Source organism: Scyliorhinus canicula, chromosome 15, assembly GCF_902713615.1.
Source record: "Scyliorhinus canicula chromosome 15, sScyCan1.1, whole genome shotgun sequence".
Lineage (NCBI taxonomy): Eukaryota > Metazoa > Chordata > Chondrichthyes > Carcharhiniformes > Scyliorhinidae > Scyliorhinus > Scyliorhinus canicula.
In genome coordinates, this window is record NC_052160.1 from 52,480,418 (window position 1) to 52,503,532 (window position 23,115).

At 43.2% G+C, this 23,115-nt stretch overlaps 1 protein-coding gene across 4 annotated transcripts in view; it reads right to left on the bottom strand.

Annotated features, from left to right (window-relative positions):
- The window catches only part of lmf1 (lipase maturation factor 1), a 945,108-nt gene that overhangs the window by 890,430 nt on the left and 31,563 nt on the right, over positions 1-23,115 (bottom strand). For all 4 annotated transcript variants that reach the window (XM_038821131.1, XM_038821133.1, XM_038821130.1 and 1 more), the window contains one exon: positions 11,676-11,985. In XM_038821131.1, the coding sequence (XP_038677059.1) occupies positions 11,676-11,985 (310 nt within the window). The remainder of the gene's footprint in view (positions 1-11,675; positions 11,986-23,115) is intronic.

Consider the following 23,115-nt stretch of genomic DNA (forward strand, 5'->3'; position numbering starts at 1 on the left):
AACTCAAAATAGGGTGGAATATAAGTGTGAGTGCTGTTCAGGGGATCCGGCCAACCATGTGCACAGATTCTGATCTTGCCCCAAGCTTGTGGGTTTCTGGGTCTCCTTCTTTCGCACCAAGTCAGGGATTGTGAACACTGAAGTGGAGCCCTGTCCTTCAGTGGCCATATTTGGGATGTCAGACTTGCAGGAGCTACAGACAGGCGTGGGGGCCAACATCCTGGCCTTCACCTCACTGATTGTCTGCAGACAGGCACTCCTGGGGTGGAGATCGGCTGCTGCGCCCAGTGCCTCAGAGTGACGAGTAGATCTGATAGAGTTCCTATACCTCGGGAAAGTCACGTACGCCGCAAGGGGAGCAATTATGGGGAGATGGCAGCCATTTATTGTGTATTTCAAGGAGCTGGTCACCGTTAGTTGCCAAGTGGGGGAGGGGTTGGGAGGAGAGGTTAAGTTTTGGGAAGGGTTAGGCTCTGTTTTGGGAGTTGTGTGTATTGGTGTTTTATTCTATTTCGTTGCTTTGTATTATTTTGTTTTATGTGGAAGATGGAAAAATTTGACCAATGAACCACTCCGATATTTCTCCAGTGGAGAATAGACAAGAGAGCAACCAACAACCAGAGGAGCCTCAACCTTCTGCTCCGATGGCTGTTGATGAGGTCAACACAGCGACCGCAGAGCAAATGCTGCAACTCCTGGCCAGCATGGTAGTGCCAACAGATGATGCTGGAACAAAGTGGCAGCCCTCCATTGAAGTCAGCGCACCACACAGCCAAATGCAAAGGGGAGCTTACCACAACACTACATACACACAGAGAAGATTGCGACGACCCACAAAATGAAGGAAGTGGAGGAAAAACTGACATAAAGATGAGCACAACATCAGTCCACCTTGCAAGATACAGGACGGAACAACAATCATCTCTCACCGCAGCTGCCGAATCGACAAAGAGCAATTCACTACCCAGGAATGGAAGACGATAAAAAAATGCCCAGATGCCAGAACACCCTCCATATCAATAAGAGTTTAACTGTAACAACACAGCCTAGTATTCCTCCAAACATAGTGCAAACAAAATATGAAAGGGATACAAGGTCTGAACTTATGAACTCAGAAACTTGAAGGGGGGGGGGGGGGGGGGGAGGTGGGATAGTAATTGTGAGGTAAGCACATGGAGTAAACTAGAATAACTTGAAGTACATTTGCTAAACACTTTGGTGGGGCACGGCCGTAGTTTGAGGGTCTGGAACATTTAAGGTTAACGTGGAACTGAGTATAGTACCATCCACACAGTGATGTGAAAGAACACATGATCCACACAGAGGGACCAGTCTCGTGATAGGCAGAGCCATGTGCACAAGCAAGCTTGTAGACAGCTCCGAGCTTAAATCCTTTATTATATATGTACATAGTTCTTGTAGTTAATAAATACTTAAGACTATGAAGATTTCATTAAGATCTACTATGATATCTAACACCCTACAACACTAATTGCAGGCAGCAGTAGAGGAGTATTTCATTTGGCCCCATCACCACCAGGATCAGCTACTCCAATACTTTCTTGGCTAACATGCCATAGTCCAGCCACTGCATCTGTCCTGCAGTAAGTTCCACTTGACCAACCTCCGTTCTCAACGACTTACACTGGCTCCCCTAACACCTCAAATTCAAAATTCTACCCTGGTGTTTAAATTCTTCTGTGACCTCACCCTTCCCTACCTTTCTAACCTCCTCCAGCCTTAAAACCCCACCCTTAAGAGTTTTTAACAGCACAGCAAGAGGCCCATTCATCCATTGTGTCCATGCCAGCCATCAAGCCCCTATCTATTCTAATCACATTTCCCAGCACTTGGTCTGCAGTCTTGTATGCTATGGCTTCTCAACTGCTCATCTGAATGCTTCTTAAATGTTGAGGGTTCTTGCCTCTACCATCCTTTCAGGCAGTGAGTTCCAGATTCCTACAACCCTCTGGGTGAAAAAATATTTCCTCAAATCCCCTCTAAATCTCCTGTTCCTTACCTTAAATCTATGCCCCCTGGTTATTGACCCCTGTACTAAGGGGAAAGGTTTCTTCCCATCTCCCTGGGTCCCTCATAATTTTGTACACCTAAAGCAGGTCCCCCCTCAGCTTCCTCTGCTCAAAGAAAAATAACTCCATCAGAGGCAACATCCTGGTGAATCCCCCTCTGCACCCTTTCTAGTACAATTGCATCCTTCCTATAGTGCGGCGACCAGAACTGCACCCAATACTCTAGCTGTGGCCTAATTAGCATTTTATTTATCTCCATCATAACCTCCCTTTTATATACTATGCCTCGGTTAATAAAGGCAAGTATCCCATATGGCTTTATAACCATATCTGCTCTGTTGCCTTCAGGGATGTTTGGACAAGCAGACCAAGCTGCCTCTGGTCCTCCGAGCATCCTACTGTTCGTTGTGTATTCCGTTCCCTCATTAGACCAAACCTGCGCTTCTTAGGACTCCTGCCTCTTGTGCATTTCTCCTCCCTGTACATCTCCAGTTACCCTACTCCTTTAAGGCCCATCTTCAAACCAACTGCTTTGACCAGTGGTGAAATTTTTAATTTTGGCAGGGGTGCAAAACAGTCAATCAAGCCACACATCATACAACCAACCTACCAGAGTTTTGTTGTTGAAATAAATTGAGAGGAAATTGGGGTTGCAGCGGACAATGGGCAACCAATCTGATACTGTTGGATGACCGTGTACCCCAAGTCTTTGGTCATCTCTTGATTTTTCCTTCATTAGCTCTGTATCCATTTAGTTCCCTCTTACCTCAGTGAAGCATCTAAGAGTATTTTTCTGTATTAGAAAGTGGTTCATAAATGCAAACTTTGTGTTTATAGAAATAAGGTTCTAAATTCCCTCAGGGGTCAAGACAAACGGATTATGCTATTGAGGCAAGGGGGGGTGGGGGGAGAAAATCTGGCAGTGCCCAGTAACACTTTCTAACACTGACTGTTGCACAGCACAATTTCCTCCCCCACCTAGCAGGTTCTCCAGCTCGGATGATATTTGTTCAATTGCCCACTCTTATTTAAATTGTCTGATCCCAAGAAATTCAATGGCGCCATTCCCACAAGTTCCTAATGGAGAAGCTGCATTGCATGAAAAGGATTATTCGGGAGGCCAGATTATCAATTACCCACCATGAAAACGGAAAGTAAATTACAGCATTTATTTCCTAGATCACAGGTGCGCTGCAGCTGATGATAGTTTCTAATCTTAAGGTTCAGTAAGTCAGTTTTAGTTTGTGCAACAAAGGTTTATCATCAGACAGTAGCACAAGAGTAGAGTATAATTTGGAGTTGTTCTCCTTAAGAAAGGATAAAATTGAGACAAAGTTTGAAAAAGCAAAAAAAAACTCTGGGAGACAATCTTTTAGTGGTAATATCATTGGCTGAGTAATTCAGAGGCCCAGCCTAATGCTTTTTTTTATCTGAAAAGGAAGAATGTGCACGGTTACCAGAGAAAGGTCGGAAAATGGCATAAGTGAATAGCTGATTCAGAGAGCTGACGCAGATTTGATGGGCCAAATGGACTCCTTCTGTGCTGTAACAATTCTCTGATTATGAATCTGTTTTCAGATTAAAATAATACACCACCCTAGATCCTTGTGTTATAGAGGAATACTGCATTAAACTACTTAGTATTTCAACATTTTGTCCAAAACATGTGTACATGTATATCGCAATAAGACTACAAACATCTAGAGCTCCTGAACAGACACAATGAGCTACTATCCAGTCTGAGAAGTGTTACAGATGGGGAGAGATAGCAGGATAACTTTACTCCTTTTTCCTTGCCTCTTGGTTGTTAACAACAAGATATACATTCAGAAGGAATGTTTTAAACACTTGAGTGCTGCGATTTTGAAGAATAGACACAAACAGGCTTTCTGGTAAGTTTGAATAAAAAAAAATCAATGTTTATTCACACAATACCCAGAACATGAGTGCAATGAAACTCCCTCAAAAAACAGACACGCACACACAAGTTGAGTTCTAGAAATTTCACATGCAGTTAGATGAGCAGAATTACAAAGATGAGCAGAAACAAATAAGGACACAGAACTTAGGAGCAGGATTAGGCCATTTGGCCCGCAGAGCCTGCTCTGCCATTTTTGAGATCATGGCTGGTTGTGGTTGTGGTCTCAACTCCAGTTTCCTGTCTGCCCCGAGTAACTCTGCACTCCCTTGTCTATCAAAAATCTATCTAACCCAGCCTTCAGTAAATTCAATGACCCAGCCTCCATTGCTTTCCGGGAAAGAGAGGTCCAGACCAACAACTCTGTGGTGAGGAAACAATTCTCCTCATCTCCTTTTTAAAAGGGAGATCTCTTTATTTTAAACTGTGCCCCCTAGTTCTCTCCTCCCCCACAAGAGGAAATGTCCTCCGGATATTTACCCTATCAATTCCACTCAAGATCTTACATTTTTTGATTCTGATGAAGTCAGAGTGGGCTCAAAGTGCCAGACCTGCCAGCATTTTCTTTTTGTTAAATTTCCACTAAGATCACCTCTCAGTCTTCTAATCCCCAATGGGTATAGGCCCAACCCATTCAACCTTTCTTCAGAAGGCAAGCCCTTCATCCCACATGAACCTTCTTCGAACTGCTTCTAGCACAATAACATCCTTTTTCAAATGAGGAGGCCAAAACTGAACACAGTACTCTAGATGTGGTATCACCAAGGCGCTTCAGAGCTGCAATAAAATATCCCTTCTTTTTCATTCCATTCCCCTTGCAATAAACGCCAACCCAGCATGCCATTTGCCTTGCTTATCAGGAGTTCTTAATCAGTCCTTTAAGATAAAAACGCTGCAGGGCTAAAGAGTTTCTCTTCTCTGGATGTTTCTAGTTTTTCAGGCAAAGTTGTGGCTGAGCTTCATTTTGCAGGTGAAAACAAATTAACTCCTCTGCTCACTGCCTGAGATGATTGTCTGTTTAGGCAGGGTTCCTTCCTTCTTCCTGGGGAGGTGATGGTCCCTTTGTCCTAAGTTGTCCCAGATTGACTTGCTCTGGCCTGTTTTTGGAACAACAAAATTTGTTATCTCAAGCCAATTTTGATATTGTGACCATAGAATCAACACTTCCATTATCCACTCAACTGATCTATTGCCACACAATGGGGATTGAACAGTGGCCATTCACATTTGCTTGCGATAAAATGGTTTCCCCACAACTCCCTATTGGGGATGGGCAATAAATGCTGGCTGAGCCAGTGACACCCACATCCCATAAATGAACTTTAAAAGCCTCTGTTAGAATTTGAATCTACAGATACCAAGTCTGGGGTATCTATTATCTTTGAGGTTCTGCATATATCCAGCCAATAGAGCTGTAAATTCACCAAGTGATCCTGCATCATGAATGTCTTTTCATGGGAAGGTCCTCCACACAGACATATACATTTTAATGACTTCCCAGAGAGATACACCACAGAAACGTTATGGTGCAAAAGAGCCCATTCAGCCCATTGTGTCTGCACAGTCAAAAGATAAATAAAATAAACTAGTCACTCATTTAAATCCCATTTTCTAGGACCTGGTCCATGGCCTTGCAGGTTACAACACTTCAGATGCAGATCCTGGTATATTTTAATGAGTTGGGCATTTCAGCCTCAACCACCAACTTAGGCAGTGAATTCCAGATGGCTAAACAATTTCCTCATGTCCTCTCTAATCCTTCTATCAATCACCTTAAATCTATGCCCTCTGGTGATTGATCCCTCATCTCGGAGAAACAAGTCTGTCCTGTCCGCCGCATCTGGGCCCCTCATCATTTCATACATCTTAATTAGATCACTCCTTAGTCTCCTCTGTTCTAAGGAAAACAATCCTAGCCTATTCAATGTCTCCTCAGACCTACAACATTTTTGTAAATCTCCTCTGCACTCTCTCCAAAGCAATTATGTCTTTCCTGTAATGGGGTACATAAAACTCCAGCTGTGGCCTAATCCGCTTTTTACACAATTCCATCATTACATCCCTGCTTTTTGTATTCAATGCCTCATCCAATAAAGACAAACATTCCATACGCTTCTTGACCACCTTGTCCATCTGTCCTGCCACATTCAAGGACCTGTGGACATGCATTCCCAGGTTCTCTCACTTCCTCAACCCATCTCAATATCTTCCCATTTATTGAGTATTCCCTTGCTTTGTTTGCCCACCCTAAATGCATTACCCCGTACTTTACTGGGCTGAATTCCATTTGTCACTTCTCTGCCTACTCAACCAAACCTTTGTGATATAATTCTGGAATCAATAGCTATCTCTCTCCCCTATCAACTCCAAATTACAACTACCATTTTATCGCACACAAATGCCAATTTTTGTGTCATCTACAAATTTCCCAATCATGCCACCCACATTTAAGTCTATATCATTAATATACAAGAAATAGCAAGGATCCCAACACTGAGCCCGTGGAACGCCACTGGAAATTGTTTTCCCATTTACAAAAACATCAACCCTTTGTTTCCTGACACTGAGCCTGTTTTGGATCCAACCTGCTACCTGCCCCGTATCCCAGGAGATCTCACTTTTCCGGAGAATTGCCAGGTCCGTGTACACTCATGCGCTTATACCCCCCCCCCCCCCCCCCCCCCCCCGACTGAGGCAGCGCTGGACTGAGTCCGCAGTTGCTACGCCGAGTTCCCGACGGATGAGACCACCTGCGACCGACATGTAAGGAATTCGACCAGTCGTGGACGGAGCATCAGGATACGGGCCTCAGGCAATTTCCTGAGGCCGTAGATACATCGTGGCTTTGGATGGTGCGGAGCATGGCGAAAGCAGCGCCGCCCCAATTTGGTCAGAAACTTTGATTCTCCTGGCGATCGCCGAACGCGATTTTAGCGTCGGCAATCGGAGAATCCCACCCAGGGTCGAACAAACCATGCTGACGACCACGAATCAATCCATGCCTTTCGCAGTGACAGTTTGTCCTGTCTGTTCAGAAATCACCTGACCACCAGACTGAACCTTGGGTCAAAGTAAGTTGCCCATATTCCATGTTTTTTAAAAGGGTAAAAATGTCCATGGTATTCATAGGTTCTCGGTTAGCGTGATAGTGTGACAGATCCGACTGGCCGAGATTGTCCCTAAACCAAACATCATAAAGATTTGGTCCCTTTCTCAATCTATTGAAACAATGGTGATTTAAATTGCAAAATCATCCAAAAAAGAGCAACGAGATATTAGAAATTTATAATTCATAGTTCAACATCCGAAACATGAAATGTGGACATTTGAGTTCACGAATTGATTCGCGTACTGCAACCCTGTATCTCAGACTCAAAAGTCATCAACTTCCAGAGCTGCTGCAGGGTCATACCTTCTAAACCAGGCATTTTCAAACCAAGGGTCACCACCCGCAGGTGGGTTGCAGAGCCATCCATTGCGGCGTTCTCGGTCGCGTGAATTCAGGCACAACGGCTGCAGCAGCTGGCTTTTAAAAATGCTATCTGCGAACGGCTTTAAAAATGACGGCCGCGATCAGCTAAAAAAATGCGGGTGCGCTGCGTGTGCCTGCCGGCTCATCAGTGTGCATGCCCAGAGCCCAGGGAGAAACGCCTCCTCCTCCTGACGTCAGCATGCTGACCCAGGAGAAAACTTTTTGGATTTCAATTCAGTCTTCCTGCATCTGTCTTGAATATGCTCAACGGCTGAGCCTGCAGAACTCTCGTCGATAGTGAATTTTAAGATTAAAAAGATTCACAATACTTTGAGTTAAGTAATTCCCCCTCATCTATGTCTAAAATCATCACGTTGTAATTTACAAACTATAACCCGAGGCTGTAAACCACCCATCTGAGGAAACCTTACATTCTGCATCTGCTCTGTAGAGTCCAGAGGGAATAATGCCTATTTCAATTAGACCATTTCTCATTCTTCACTACTTTAGACTATAGAATATAAGCCCAGGCTCACCTCTTGCATTAAAGGGAAGAGAAAATGGTGGGTCCCGAATGTTGGCTAACGTGAGTCGCGAAGGTCGGCTGGCGTGGGTCGTGAAGGTCGGCCGGTTGGTAAAAATGGGTCCCGGGCAAAAAAAGTTTGAAAAACATTGTTCGAAACTGCCCGCTTTGGCTTTTGTTGTAATGAAAAAGATTAATTTGTAACTCTTTTGTTATATCTTTTTCTTTTTATCCCTGCTCGCTCCAAAATATCAAAACGTCCCGAAGCTTCATTGAAAAACTACACTGATAAGTGGGTAAGGGAATAGGGTGTGGAATCCGGTAGGGTGGATAAGCAAGTGGGTAAGGGAGTAGGATGCGGTATAGGATAGGGTGGATAAGAAAGTAAGAGATAGGGCAGATAAGTAGGTATGGGATTGGGTGGATAACTGGGCAAGGGTGACAAGGAGGGTAAGAGCAGCTGGGTGGGGAAGGAAAAAGGGTGACAGAAGGGTGTGGTAGGTGCTCGAGGTGGGTAGAGTGGCAAAATAGCAGGATGGTAGGTGGCTGGTTCTCAACACTTCCACCAATGAGAATAGATTCTCTCAATCTACTTTGTCCCAACCAGTCTTGATCTTATACACTTTCACCAAGTCTCCTCTGAATCTTCTCTCCTCTCAGGAGAACAATGTCAGCTTCTCCAATCTAACTGAAGTCCCTCATCCCTGGAACAATTTTAATAAAGCTTTTCTACACCCTTGCTCATGTCTTCCTATCCTTTTTCAAGTGTTTTCTAGAATTGGACACAATACTCCAGTCAAACTAGTTTTTTTATACAGGTTCATCAAAATGTCTTATTTTTATACTCTGCTTCTATGTATAATGTCCATGAACTTGTTTGCCTTATTACCAATTTTCTCAACCTGCTCCGCCATGTCAATGATTTGTGCACATGTACCTCAGGTTTCTGTCCCTGCACCACTTTTTTATATTTGTTTTATATTACCTCTCCTAATTCAATTCGTACTTATCTGCATTAAATTTCTTCTGCCACTTAACTGCCGTTACACTAGCCTGCATTTTCTCTTGAAATCTATCACTATCCTCCACACAGTTCTCAATACTTCCGAGTTCTGCCATCTGCAAATTTAGAATTTCTACCCTGTACAACAAGGTCCAAGTCATTAATACCGATTAAGAAAAGCAGTGGTCCTTGTGCTAACCCCCTGTAGAAACCTACTGTACATTTTTCTCTGGTCAGAAAAACAAATGTTTTTCTGTTTCCTTTGACACAGCCAACTTTGTATCCATGCTGCCACACTCCCTTTTATTTCATGGGCTTTAACTTTGCTATTTATTGGCACTTTATCAACCACCTTTGTAAAATCTAGGTATGTCACATCAAATACATTACCTTCATCAATCCTCCCTAACACCTCATCAAAAAACTCAATCAAGTTATTTAAACACGGTTTGCCTTTCACAACTCCGTGCTGACTTTACTTAATTAATTGCTCATCGAAGTGACTGTTAATTCTTGGGAAATATAGAGCGAACAATACTCAGGCATGTGGTCTGGGTAAGCATCCAGCCTTAATGGACAGTTCTGACTCCTTCTGCTGACCTCTGAAGGCATGGTTGACCAATCTCAAGTTGCTAGATCTGTTTTGAATCTATCCCATTTAACACGATGATAGGATCACTCAACACTATAGAGGTTGGGACAGGATATAATGGGACAGGGATGGTGATGGTGGTGCCTGAGACATTATCGCTAAAGAATTATTTTGTGAGTATGACAATGTCAGACTGTTGCTTGACTAGTTTGTGAGGAAGCTCCCCCAATTTTGGCACAAAGCTCCAGATGTCAGTAAGGAGCACATTGCAAGGTCAACAGGGCTGGGGGTTTGCCGTTTCGGGTGCCTAAGTTGATGCCAGTTGGTCCGTCCGGTTTCATTCCTTTTTATTGTCTTTGTGGAGTATAGAAATCCATTATTTCCTTCTTAAATATATTGAGTGACTTGGAGACTCCCACAGGTTCACCCAACTTCAAGTGAAGAGGTTTCTACTCATCTCAGGCCGAAACGGCCTACTCCTTGTCCTGACAGTGTGACCCATGTGTTAGACCCTCCAGTCAGTGGAAATGACATCCCTAGAACCAGTCTGTCCAATCCTGTCAGAATTTTGTACCTTTCATAGAATCATAGAATTTACAGTGCAGAAGGAGGCCATTCAGCCCATCGAATCTGCACCGGCTCTTGGAAAAAGCACCCTACTTAAGCCCACGCCTCCACCCTATCCCCATAACCTAGTAACCCCACCTAACCTTTTTGGACACTAAGGGCAATTTATAACGGCCAATCCACCTAACCTGCACATCTTTCGACTGTCGGAGGAAACGGAGCACCCGGAGGAAACCCACGCAGACACGGGGAGAACATGCAGACTCCAGACAGACAGTGACCCAAGCCGGGAATGGAACCTGGGATCCTGGAGCTGTGAGGCAACTGTGCTAACCACTGTGCTGCCCTTTCAATTAGATTCCCTCTCATTCTTCTAAATTCCAGGGAATACAGGCTCAACCAACCCAATCTCTCCTCAAACAACTATCCTGCCATCCCAGGAACCAGTCTGGTGAACCTTCACTGCACTTCCTCTATGGCAAGTATATTTTTGCTTAGATAAGGAGACCAAAACTGCACACAGTACTCCAGATGTGGTCTCATCAAGGCACTGCTGTAGTACAATATCCTCAAGTCCTCTTGCAATGAAGGTCAACATACCTTTTGCCTTCCTAACTATTTACTGTACCTGCTTGTTTAGGACACTCAGGTACCTTTGTCGGTCAATATTTCCTAATCTATCACCATTTAAATACTCTGCCTTTCCGTTTTGCCATCTGAAGTGTATTGCTTCACATTTATCCACATTATACTGCATCTGCCATGTATTTGTCCACTCACTCAACTTGGCCAAGTCACTTTTAAGCCTCTTAACATCCTCCACACCACTCACATTCCCATTAAGTTTCGTGTCGTGAGCAAACGTGGAAATATTACTTCTGGTTCACTCATCCAAATCATAGATGTGTATTGTGAATGGTTGGGCCCCAAGCACTGATCCCTGCAGGGCCCCAATAGTCACTCCTGCCACTTCTAAAAAGGCTCAGTTATTCCTACTCTGTTTCCTGTCTGCTAACTAATTCTCAAGTTAATCAAGTACAATGTTGCCAAACTGTGCCTGTATCTAATGGTAATTTTTAGACAGTCACCATACCATAACTACACCTATTACCATATCTCATGTTTTATTTCAAGGCCTACAGGGAAAATCCAACTAAATCAGTGCATTTTTGGCAACATAATTTATTCTTAAGACACAATTTATTTTTCAATGACCTGGGTATTGTACAGTTGTTACAACTGTCTGTCTTTATATGGAATATTATGGTTCCATATAAAATTATATTGAATGTTGCAATATCAAAATTGAAAACAAGGGCCCTGTGAAGCTTTTCTTACTAAATAGATATGTCTTCTTGCTATCTCAAAGAAAATAAAACACAAAAATAATTTTCTATTAATGATAAGACTTTTTAAAAAATCTCCTATGATGCTGTTCATACTAGATCATAGCATACACCATTTTACAAGGTAGGAGCATTTTCCCATGCAACAGTACTATTCAACCAATTAATCGCGATAGAATATATTTTTTACTCTAACTATACAATATTATAGTCACTCCACTCACCAGATTTGGCCAATGTTCACCAACGAGTGATAGAGGATCCACAAAAGAAGCATGATGATCATGTTGGCGCAACCTGTGAGTAGTATAAACACTGAAAGGCCCATTCCCAACAAGGCAATATTGTCAAGGTGTGCATCCATGTTAGACCAATCCAGGAACCACAGAATGGTTGGTGCATAGCTAAAAGCCTCAAAACCAACTCTGCCCCCAGCATAACGTCGAATGTTCTGTAAATACAGTTTTCCTGGTAGCAGTCCCGTCTCTCCAAACAACTGTCTGTTTTGATGGTAGCCAACAGAGAAGGCCACAACTGCAAAGGAGAGAGACAACACTGAATAACATTATGAATGAAACATAACAAAATAGGATGTACAAAACAATATCTTTCACTCTGAAGAGATAATTCAACATTGAAAGTAACAAATGCTGTGCATGAATTGTCATGAAGCTGACAATTGTAGCAACTGTGCAATACCCAGGTCACTGAAAAAATTGTGTCTAAGAATAAATGTTGCCAAAAATGCCAGCCCTACAGCAACAAATTTAAGACATGATAAATTTCTCTTTCATAATCCATTGTGTTTCTAGAGGTGCTTAATAATGAACATTATAATTGAAAAGAACAAGCTGATCCTAGTTAGATCAGTGTCATGTATTTTGAAATGAGATCCAAATTTAAACAGAAGGCAACATGTACATTCGCAAATGTGTTAGTACTGTATCAGGATCGCGAAACAAGTTAAGTCTCTGAAATATTGTTCATTATGTTTACAGAAGACTTATTGTGTTTTCTATCTAACATGCATGTTTATCAAAACAAGAAGTCTGTCTCTCTTCAATAATCAGCTTACCTCAAGCAAATCCCAAGGGCTGTTGCACCACAAACAAGATAGGATTTGAACACAGTTGATGACTAATTTTGCCAATCATATCCTTCCTTTATCTTGGAAATTTATGCACATGATAATTCAACAAAGTTTTGAATGTTCTGATATAAGTTGTTGTAAAACCTGGAGTATAATTCTACACTCCACAGCTCAACAGAGCTGTGTGCAAGTCAAAAAACCTTAAAATTCATATTCACTATAAAAGTGTAACTACCATGTGCATTATGATCATATTCCTATACTAAAAATCAAATACCTCTGAAAACATACCATTTTAAATTGAAATGTACAATATCAAGTTTCTTTAAATAGAAAATAATCAAACAACCATTTAGCTCAGCATTCCAGAAAGAATTTAAATGCTAACAGGATCCTCAATCTTAAATTGTACAAATAAGATTAATTTAGAATATTAGTTCATGGTACATCAAGCCAGTGGTACAAAATTACATACATTTTAGTTCGCCTAAGGTAAATTCTAAACTGACCTCGGAAAAAGATCATGAGTGATTGAATGATAACAAATTGGAACATTCCAACAGTTAAGAGAGGGAACTCAGAAGCATTGGAGGAGTTCGAAAAGCAGCTGATTGCTGTGCTGGGCTAGCTGAAGTGGATGAAACAATCTTTTTTCATCTTTGGCTTTTTCGCATGAACACAGGATTCACAATTTTGCGGAGAGGAATACCTCAATACAGGACGTAAGTTCTTGATACCAACACATAAAACGTTAAATTTAAAAAGCACATACGCTTCAGCCACCTTTGAATGCCAATTTATTTTAAGAGTTTAAACTTTTTAAAAAACCACCATTGAGCATTTATAGTGAAAAATTAACAGTTAGGTCGCAACTTGGAGCATTCCACGTTCTGGTTTGATCAAACATTAATTTGCTTGCCCTACATTCATCGGATTCCCCAATCTCAGCCTCAATGTAATGAAAGATGTCAAGTGGAAACTAGCAACTACTAACAGGAGGAAGAAAAATTGGAAGTCCAGTTGTGCTCATGCTTCCCTTAAAAAAGAACTCCCAAGAAGTCATAGTGATATTTGCAATGGCCTGGAAACAATTTGCCTGCCTCTCTCGAGGTGACAACTTGGTCCTAAGAGAGTAAAAGATTAGATTGAGACGGGAGGGTGTCATACAATCCAAACAGTTTAAATTGATCGCACAGTTTAATTGACAGTCAACACAAACAATACATGAAAAGCTCACAAAGAAAAAACATGTTTGCGCTGATCAACCTTCAGGTCCACGTTTGACAGGAAGCTACAGGCACCAATTTCTTTTTAGAATTTAGAATTTACAGTGCAGATGAAGGCTATTCGGACCATCAAGTCTGCACCGGCCCTTGGAAACAGCACCCCATCCAAGACCGCACATCCACCCTCTCCCCGTAACCCCAACCTAACCTTTCTGGACATTGAGGACAATTTAGCTTGGCCAATCCACCTAACCTGCACATCTTTGGACTGTGGGAGGAAACCGGAGCACTCGGAGGAAGTCCAAGTAGACACGGGGAGAATGTGCAGACTCCACACAGACAGCGACCCAAGCTTGAATCTGGGACCCTGGAGCTGTGAAGCAACTGTGCTAACTACTGTGCTACCGTGCCGCCCCAGTAAACACAGAGGATGCCAGTTTACAAACTATCTCTTAACTTGCTGAGTTTCTGTAAACATCTAAACCCTGCATTGCATTATGACACAGTGACGCACTTCAAGCCAATTTTTAAAAACAGAAACAAAATATAGTTGACAACTGTTTAAACACTGAATAGGTAGAACTGCAGGTCCTTTCCCCACCTAACACTTCAATATGATGAGAATCACTGAATCATAAAAGGAGTAACCCCAAGGAAAGCTGTCAGAAACTAACGTTTGGTACACACTTTCTCAGATCATGACAGTAATTCAAATAACCTTTGCACTGATCTCCTAGGGTAACACATGTCCCAACTGTCAAAGCTACTTTCAGTTCAAGACAGAAACCACACCTGGCCATTAATAATCAGTCTTTTGCCTGTCACCTGTTTGCTACATGTTAGTCATACTTGGTTTAAAATTAAAAAGGAAATTTAAGTAATAAATACAATGTTATGGAGTGAGCTGTTAGATTTCTGATGTCAGATTTTTTAAGTAAATAATGGATGAATGATCAACTGGGCATATGGACTTTTCTGTACAAACTGGGTAATTTTCCTGACGTGCATCATAAAGAAAATAATCAAACTTTACTGCACTCTGCACCTAGATGGTGAACTGGATGGGAAAGAAACATGAGGAGTGTGAGGACATTAAACTTTGGAGAGATGTTTTGTGTAAATTGTGGGGCACATTGGGTGGGTAGGTTTCGATGGAGGAGCAGTGATGGCGAGTGTGCCTTTTGTTTCTCTTTGTTTGTTGGTGGTTTGGAGGATTGGGCGGGGGGGGGGGTGGATTGGATTGGTGAGGGAAGTCAGAGGCCTTAGGCGGAGGCCACCATGCCAGCTGGGCGGTCTAGTTAATGGAAGTGAAGTGGGGGGTTGCCAGGAGGAAGGTGTGGATGGGGGGATCGGGTTGGTTTTTTGTTTGGTTGTAGGGGTTGGGGATGTGGGGAAGGATGCTGACGTGGATCTGGCTGGTGTGGAACAGTTGGGAAGGGAGAGATGGCGGCAGGCATCTGAGTGCGGGTCTGGAGGGGCACGTGACGCAGGCCGGGCTGGCTTAAAAAGGAATATGGCTGATCAGCAGGGGAGCGTAGGGAGGGCCTCCTGACCAGGCTGGTCATATGGAACGTGCGAGGGTTGAATGGTCCGGTTAAACGGTCACATGTTTTCTTGCATCTGAGGAGCCTGAAGGCGACGTGGTGTTCTTGCAGGAGACACACCTGAAGTTGGGGGATCAAATGAGGCTGAGGAAGGGATGGGTGGGGCAGGTGTTGGACATGAAGATGAGGGGGGAGGCGGTGTTGGTTAATAAGAGAGTGGCTTTTGAGATGGGGTATATTGTGGCCGGCCCGGGGGGTAGATATGTGATGGTCAGTGGGAAGTTGGAGGGGATGCTGGTAGTCCTGGTGAATGTTTATGCCCCAAATTAGGACTACTTGGACTTTATGAGGCAAGTATGAGGGAGGATCCCGGACCTAGACACGCATCGGTTGATTATGTGGAGCGATTTCAATACAGTCGTAGATTGAGTTTGGACTGGTCAATTCCTAAGTCATCGAAGGTGTCGGCGGTGGTGAGAGAGTTAAGGGGGTAGGGCAGCACGGTGGCGCAGTGGTTAGCACTGCTGCCTCACAGCATCGAGGGCTCAGATTTGATCCCGGCCCCAGGTAACCGTTTGTGTAGAGTTTGCACATTCTCCCCGTGTCTACATGGGTCACATCCCCACAACCAAAAGAGATGTGCGAGGTAGGTGGATTGGCCACGCTAAATTGGCCAGTTTTCTGAGGGGGTGGAGGATAGGTGTGGGCAGTGTGCGAGTGGGCCTGCGAATCATGTCCACATGTTTTGGGCCTGTCCGAAGCTTGGGGTATTCTGGCAGGGGTTTGCCGACGTTATGTGAGAGGTCTTGAAGGTGAAGGTGGTCCCGAGTCCAGAAGTGACGATCTTTGGAGTATCATAAGACCCGGGAGTCCAGGGGGCAAGAGAGGCTGATGTCTTGGCCTTTGCCTCCCTGGTAGCTTGGAGACGGATCTTATTAGAATGGAGGGACTCAGGGTGTGGTTGAGTGACCTGGCAGAGTTTCTCAGATTGGATAAGATAAAGTTTACCTTCGGAGGGTCTGTGGAGAGGTTTGCCCGGAGATGGCAGCTGTTCATTGACTTCTTTGAGAACAGTTAAGATGTCAGCAGTTGGGGTGGTTGGGGTGGGGGGGTAAAATAGGGAAGTTGGGGAGCTGGGAAGCGGGATGGTGGGGTGTTAGTTATTTAGTTGATTTGATTATTTGCAGCCTCGTTGGCCTGTTTTGTTTTGTGGTTGTGTTTGATGTGTAAATAAATAAGTGCCTCAATAAAATATTTTTCAAAAAAGGTGCTAAGATCGTAAATTGAGGACAGTGTGCCGGAAGTGATGGGGAGAACCAGACGGGGTTTGTGGCGGAAAGGCAGTTGTCGGCGAATGTCTGTAGGCTACTTAATATAATTATGGCGCCCTCGGAGGGACAGGAGGTAGAAGTAGTGGTGGCAACGGACACGGAGAAGACCTTTGAGCGGATGGAGTGGGCATATGTGTGGGCATGGAGTGGGAGGTGCTGGGGCGGTTTGGATTTGGGCAGGGTTTATAGATTGGGTTCAGCGAATTTACAGGACACCTGTGGTGAGTGTCCGGACAACCCGGATGAGTTCTGGGTGCTTGGAGTTGCATTGTGGGATGAGACAGGACTGCCTAATCTCCCCTTTACTTTTTTGCCTTGGCAATAGAGTCTTTGGCAATGGCACAAAGGGACTGGGGGATTGGTATGGGATTGCAGAACATTATACTGTCTGTGTCTTGCTAGTTCTTTCATACTCCAATTTCTCGCGTGATCATTTTTTAGTCACCTTTTGCTGTTCGCAATCCTCAGGGCTACCACTAATCTTTGCAGCATAGTACATCTCTTCTTCCCTTACTTAGCCACAGAGGTTGCCGCGTTCTCCAAGAGTCTTTCTTTCTCAATGGAATATATCTTTGTTGAGAGTTTGAAATATCTGCTCAAATGTCTGCCGATGCTTCTCTACTGTCTTATCTTTCAATCAATTTTCCCATACCACTTTAGCAACTCCTTCTTCAACCCCTTGTAATCACCTTTATTTAGGTTTACTACATAATTCTATCATATTATGATCACTTCTCCCTGGAGGATCCTTCACTGTTAGAATATTGCAAAAGGAACAGAGTAGCCTCAGATCTAATATTCTAACATACCTATAATGAAACAAAGCATTTTTAATACATACATTTGTGTTAAATGGATTGAGGGATAAAACAATTGGTAGTGGCGTCAATAGCAAAACTGAATTCCTTTTGCAATTAGTGCTCGAGGATGAACAACAGCAGTTATAAAAAAAATCAGAGGCAGTCAACTGTGCAAAGTTGAGACAGACAGGCTCCAATTCCGCATACAGTCAGTTCTCATTTTCAACATGATAGCAAAGGACAAGTGGGTGGAATCTAGATGATGTGCCTCAGCAGAGGAATAGGGCGGGGGAAAAAATAGATTAAAGGGATATTCACTGTGGCTGTGCTTGCAACTTCAGTAAGCTTCTTAGTTAGAATGTTGTGGGTTAAAGCCCTATTGCTGTGCACCATCGAGAGGCTAATATATTGTGCGAGGTGCTGTCTCTCCGATAAATAATAGTCCGATTTGCATAAGCAGGGATATAAAGGATTTGATGGCACAATGCAAAGAGCAGGAAAGTTCCTTTGTGTCTTGGCCGACAAATAGCACCTCCAAAAAAAGGCTAACTAGTCATGTATCTAATTGCTTTTTGTTGAACCCTCCTGTTTGAAAATTGCCTGTAGCATTTATCTTTGAAACAAAAGTGACTACAGTTCAACAGTGATTAATTGTCTGTGAAACATTTTGCAATGACCCGAGAACTCCGAATATAGTACATAAAGAAAAGTTCTTTCTTTAAATTGGTCACGAGTGAGACACCAAAAAGTTGCAAGTATACCTACCTGCTCTCTCACCCAAAGTACAATACATGCCAAGGACAGGTTAGTAAAGAGGAATTAGATAAACAGAAAATAACTTACAAAGAACATAATCACAGCTACATTGTCCTGGCTTATTGTGCTGCTTGTTGCACAAAAGCAATTTTCAACCCTTTCAATAATTTCTGATTTTTTATTCAACACCAAGTTTAAGCAGCAATTTGTTGCCGAGTCTTTCAACTTCATTCTCTTCTTCTAACTCTTATAAAAACATAGTTTTGAATACTGAATCCAGATTTATAAACATACATTCCATTTAATTTTCAACTTAACTGGACTTTGAACAGGAAATTGAGCATCAAAAACAATCTCCAAAATGAGATCAAATTAATCCGCAACAGTTCCTCTGAAAGATACGGTCAAATTGCAAAAGTGATTCAAAATGCAAAGGTATTTGACAATTTGAAACTAATTTTCACTTGACTGTATAACAGCTACTTAATGGGTGAAATGCTTAATAGCCATGCTGCTTCTTAAGACATTGCCCGACTTCAAACAGTCGTTGGTCTGTGCGGCGCAGAGTATAACCACAGGTCACAATATTAACTGCATGGATTGTGAACAAAGGGGAAGATTAGGACAGGGCAAGAGCACTGTGGTGCAGAAATTACCGTCAGTATTTGTGGATCATGGTAGCTTGATTCAGCATTTAGCAATGAAATGAAAATCGCTTATTGTCATAAGTAGGCTTTAAATGAAGTTACTGTGAAAAGCCCCTAGTCGCCACATTCCGGCACCCGTTCGGGGAGGCCGGTACAGGAATTGAACTGTGCTGCTGGCCTGCCTGGTCTGCTTTAAAAGCCAGCGATTTAGCATGCTAAACCAGCCCCTATAACTCTCAAAACTGACAGAAAGGTAATCACCTAGATAGGAGGATCAAACATGAAGAACTAAGAATAATCCTAAAGCGGGAACACTTCAGCTGTCAAGGACATTCAGCCTCCGATCTTCGGGTAAACATTCTCCAAGGCAGCTTTCAAGACACACGGCAATGCAGAATCGCTGAGCAGAAACTGGTAGCCAAGTTCCGCATGCATGAGATGGCCTCAACCAGGACCTTGGGTTCCTGTCGCATTACATATAACCCCCACCATACAGCCCAGGTTTGCAGAATCCTACTAACTGTCCTGGCTTGAGACTATTCACACCTCGATTACCTGTGATTATCCCTCAGTCCACTCACATTGTTTGTACCTGAAAGACTTGTTTACCTGTAAAGACTCGCATTTCAACCATTCTTCACATTCCAACCTGTAAATATCTTGCAATTGTGTCTTTGCCTATATATGCTGTGTTTGTGAACCTGCCTCTACATCATCTGATAAAGGAGCAGCGCTCCAAAAGCTTGTGATTTCAAATAAACCTGTTGGACTTTAAACTAGTGTTGTGAGACTTCTTACAAAAAGCGTGAGATTTCACAGCAGCGTCCACTCAGTTGAGGTAAACTCCCAAATCCGGTGGCATCACAGGACAGCAAGTTGATGAATGTATTACTCACCCGCTATATTTTATTTCTTTGTTCTTTCATGTGAGTAAACAGTAAAAAAAACATTTTTTTTTCTTTCACGGAGTGTGGACATCGCTGGCTAGACAAGCATTTATTGCCCATTCATTTTTGCCTTTGAGGTGGTGGTGGCGAGCTGCCTCCTTAAAACGCTTCAATATATGTGGTGTAGGTACACCCACAGTACTGTTAGGAAGGAAGTTCCAGGATTTTGATTCAGTAACAGTGGAACTGTGATTTGGTTCCAAGTCAGGTGGTGTGTGGTTCAGAGGGGAACTTGCAGGAGGTGATGTTCAAATGCATTTGCTGCCCTAGTGCTTTTAGGTGGCAACGGTCATGGGTTTGGAAGGTATTGTCGAAATAACCTTTGTGAGTTACTACAGTGCATCTTGAGGATGGTCGACACTGCGGCCACCGTGCATCTGTGGTGGAGGGAGTGAATGTTTAAGACGGTGGATGGGGTGCTAATCTAGAGGATTGCTTTGTGCGAGATGGTCTCAAACTTCTGGTTTTTGGAACTGCAGTCATCCAGGCAAGTGGAGAGCATTCCATCATACTCCAAACTTGTCCCCTTTAAATGCTGAGCAGCTCCTGAGCAGCTGAAGGGATCAAGGGATATGGGGGGGGGGGGAAGGCGGGATCAGGGTATTCAACTTGATGATCAGCCTTCATCATAATGAATGGCAGAGCAAGCTTGAAGGGCTGAATGGCCTTCTTCTGCTTCTATTTTTTTATGTTTCTATGAACAGGCTTTGGGGAGTCAGGAGGTGAGTTACTCACCAGAGTTCCCAGCCTCTCTTGGAGCCACAGTACTTTTGGACCAGTTCAGTTTCCAGTCAATGGTAACCACCCCCCCCCCCCCCCCCCCACCACAATATTGATCATGGGGGAATAATAATAATCTTTATTTGTGTCACAAGTTGGTTCGCATTAGCCCTGCAATGATGTTACTGTGGAAATCAGTGATTGAAATATAATTGAGGTTAATGGGAGATGGCTAGATTTTCTCTTGAAGATGTTCACTGCCTGACTTGTGTGATGCGAATGTTACTTGCCACTTAACAGCCCAAGCCTGAATATCATACAGGCCTTGTTGCAGAGACACAGACTGCTTCAGTATCTGAGCAGTCAGGAATGGCGCTGAAGACTGTTCAATCATCAGCAAGCATCCCCACTTCTTGGTTTTATTTTTAAACAGAGTTTATCTAATCCTAATTCAGGCTATCAATAAATTAATTAATGAAGAATTCTAGCGATGACAGGCCAAGCGTCAGGATTGCAGCATGTGAGAGCATATGAACAATGAGACTATTCTTCCGGAAAAAATGACTCGGTCTTCAGTCACTCTGGTTCATTGGGAAGGGCAAGAATTTCTGGAAACAAAAAACAGGTAACCCCCAGAGGAAAGCACAAGTTCAGGAGGGAAAGAATGATTGTTAGGGGACCAGGTACCTGGGAATTTAGAACGGTCAAGAAGGTGGTCCAAGAAATGCCACTTCTGTCTAGCAGGTATGATGTACTTGCTACCTGTAAGGGCAAAGAGAATGAATGTGGCGAGGAAAATCAGTGCTCAGGTACCATGGCTCAGAACACTGCCATGGACAGAATAGAAATGTCAGCATGATGGGGGTTTTATAATAAGGAGACAGAAAGCACTGTCTACAGCCTTGAACAGAAATCCAAATAGTGTTGCCTACCCAGTGTCAAAATAGGGGATAGCTAGAACCGGCCAGAGGAGAATTTGAAAAAGGAGAGGGAAATCTGGTTATCATGGTCCATGTTGGAACAAACAACATAGGCAGGTAAAGGGAGACGGTTGCGCCAAGGGAATAACAGGAGTTAGGAGCAAAGTTTAAAAAGTAAGACCTCAAGGGTAATAATATCTGGATTACTGCCCGAGTCACATGACACAGACCTAAAGTCAGACAGATCCAGAGAATTAATATCTGGCTGAAGGGGCAATGGCATAGAGGGGTCCTTTTACATTGGACACTTGCACCCCTGGTTAATTGCATACTAATTGTGTTTAATTGTTCACAAATGGTGAACATTAACCGTTGATGCACTTGAGCCCCGATAAATTAACATAGATCGAAGATGTGGTGGTTGGGGTTCGGAGATGTATGTTTGTAATGTGTAACTGCGAACAAATATAAAAGTTGACTCAAGTTTTATCCTTCACCAACTGACTTTCTGAAGTACTGGGACTGGAAGGAGCTTCAGCAAAGCGTAGAGAGTGAATAGGATAGTTGCAAAGCTTTAAAGTAGTAAGGAGGAGTTTGGGGAGGTGGTGGAGGCATTTGCAAGGGCAAGTCTAAATATACGCAAATCAGGAATGGGAAGCATAGGACAGACAAAACTAAGATGGAACATTAATTGTCAGAGAATAAAAAACATAAAAAGATAATTAAAAATAAAGAGAGAGGTACTTCTATTGAAAACTGGGCTAAACTTCTGTACAACAATGCAGTGCCCGTTCTGGAACTGGAGTCAATAATACAGAGTTCACGGTCAGCAGTGAAGTAAGGATGATCACCAATGCCCTTGATATCTCACAGAGATTTAGTTATCTCTCTGGAACGATTTAACCTCTATCACTGTGCAGTAGGACTGTAACTGACTGCAGTATTCTTTAATGGGAATTTCCCAGAATGGAGTGATGTCATCAAGCTGTCCAAGAAGTCATTTGTACAGTCATAGTCATGGAGCCATTACAGCACTTGAGGTCATTCAGTTAAACAAACATATGAAATAGGGGAAGACATAAGCCATTCAGTCCCTCAGGCCTGCTCTGCCATTCAATAAGATCATGGCTGATGGGTTTGTGTTTCACATTCTACATTCCTATCTACCCCCAATAACCTTTGATTCCCTTTCCCAACAAGAATCCATCTGCCTCTGCCTTAAAAATATTCACTGAACCTGCCTCCACCACCTTTTGAGGCAGAGTTCCAAAATCGCTCAACCCTCAGAAAACATTTCTCCTCATCTCTGCCCTAAAAGAGTGACCCCTAATTTTAAAACAGTCCCCATAGTTCGGGACTTACCCACGAGGACAGGTCCACCTTGTCGATACCGTTCAGGATCTTGTACACTTTTATATCTATATATATTTATTTATATATTGATGGGCAGCACGGTAGCACAAGCAGATAGCACTGTGGCTTCACAACGCCAGGGTCCCAGGTTCGATTCCCCGCTGGGTCACTGTCTGTGTGGAGTCTGCACGTTCTCCCGTGTCTGCATGGGTTTCCTCCGGGTGCTCCGGTTTCCTCCCACAGTCCAAAGACGTGCAGGTTAGGTGGATTGGCCATGATAAATTGCCCTTAGTGATCAAAAAGGTTAGATGGTGTTATTGGGTTATGGGG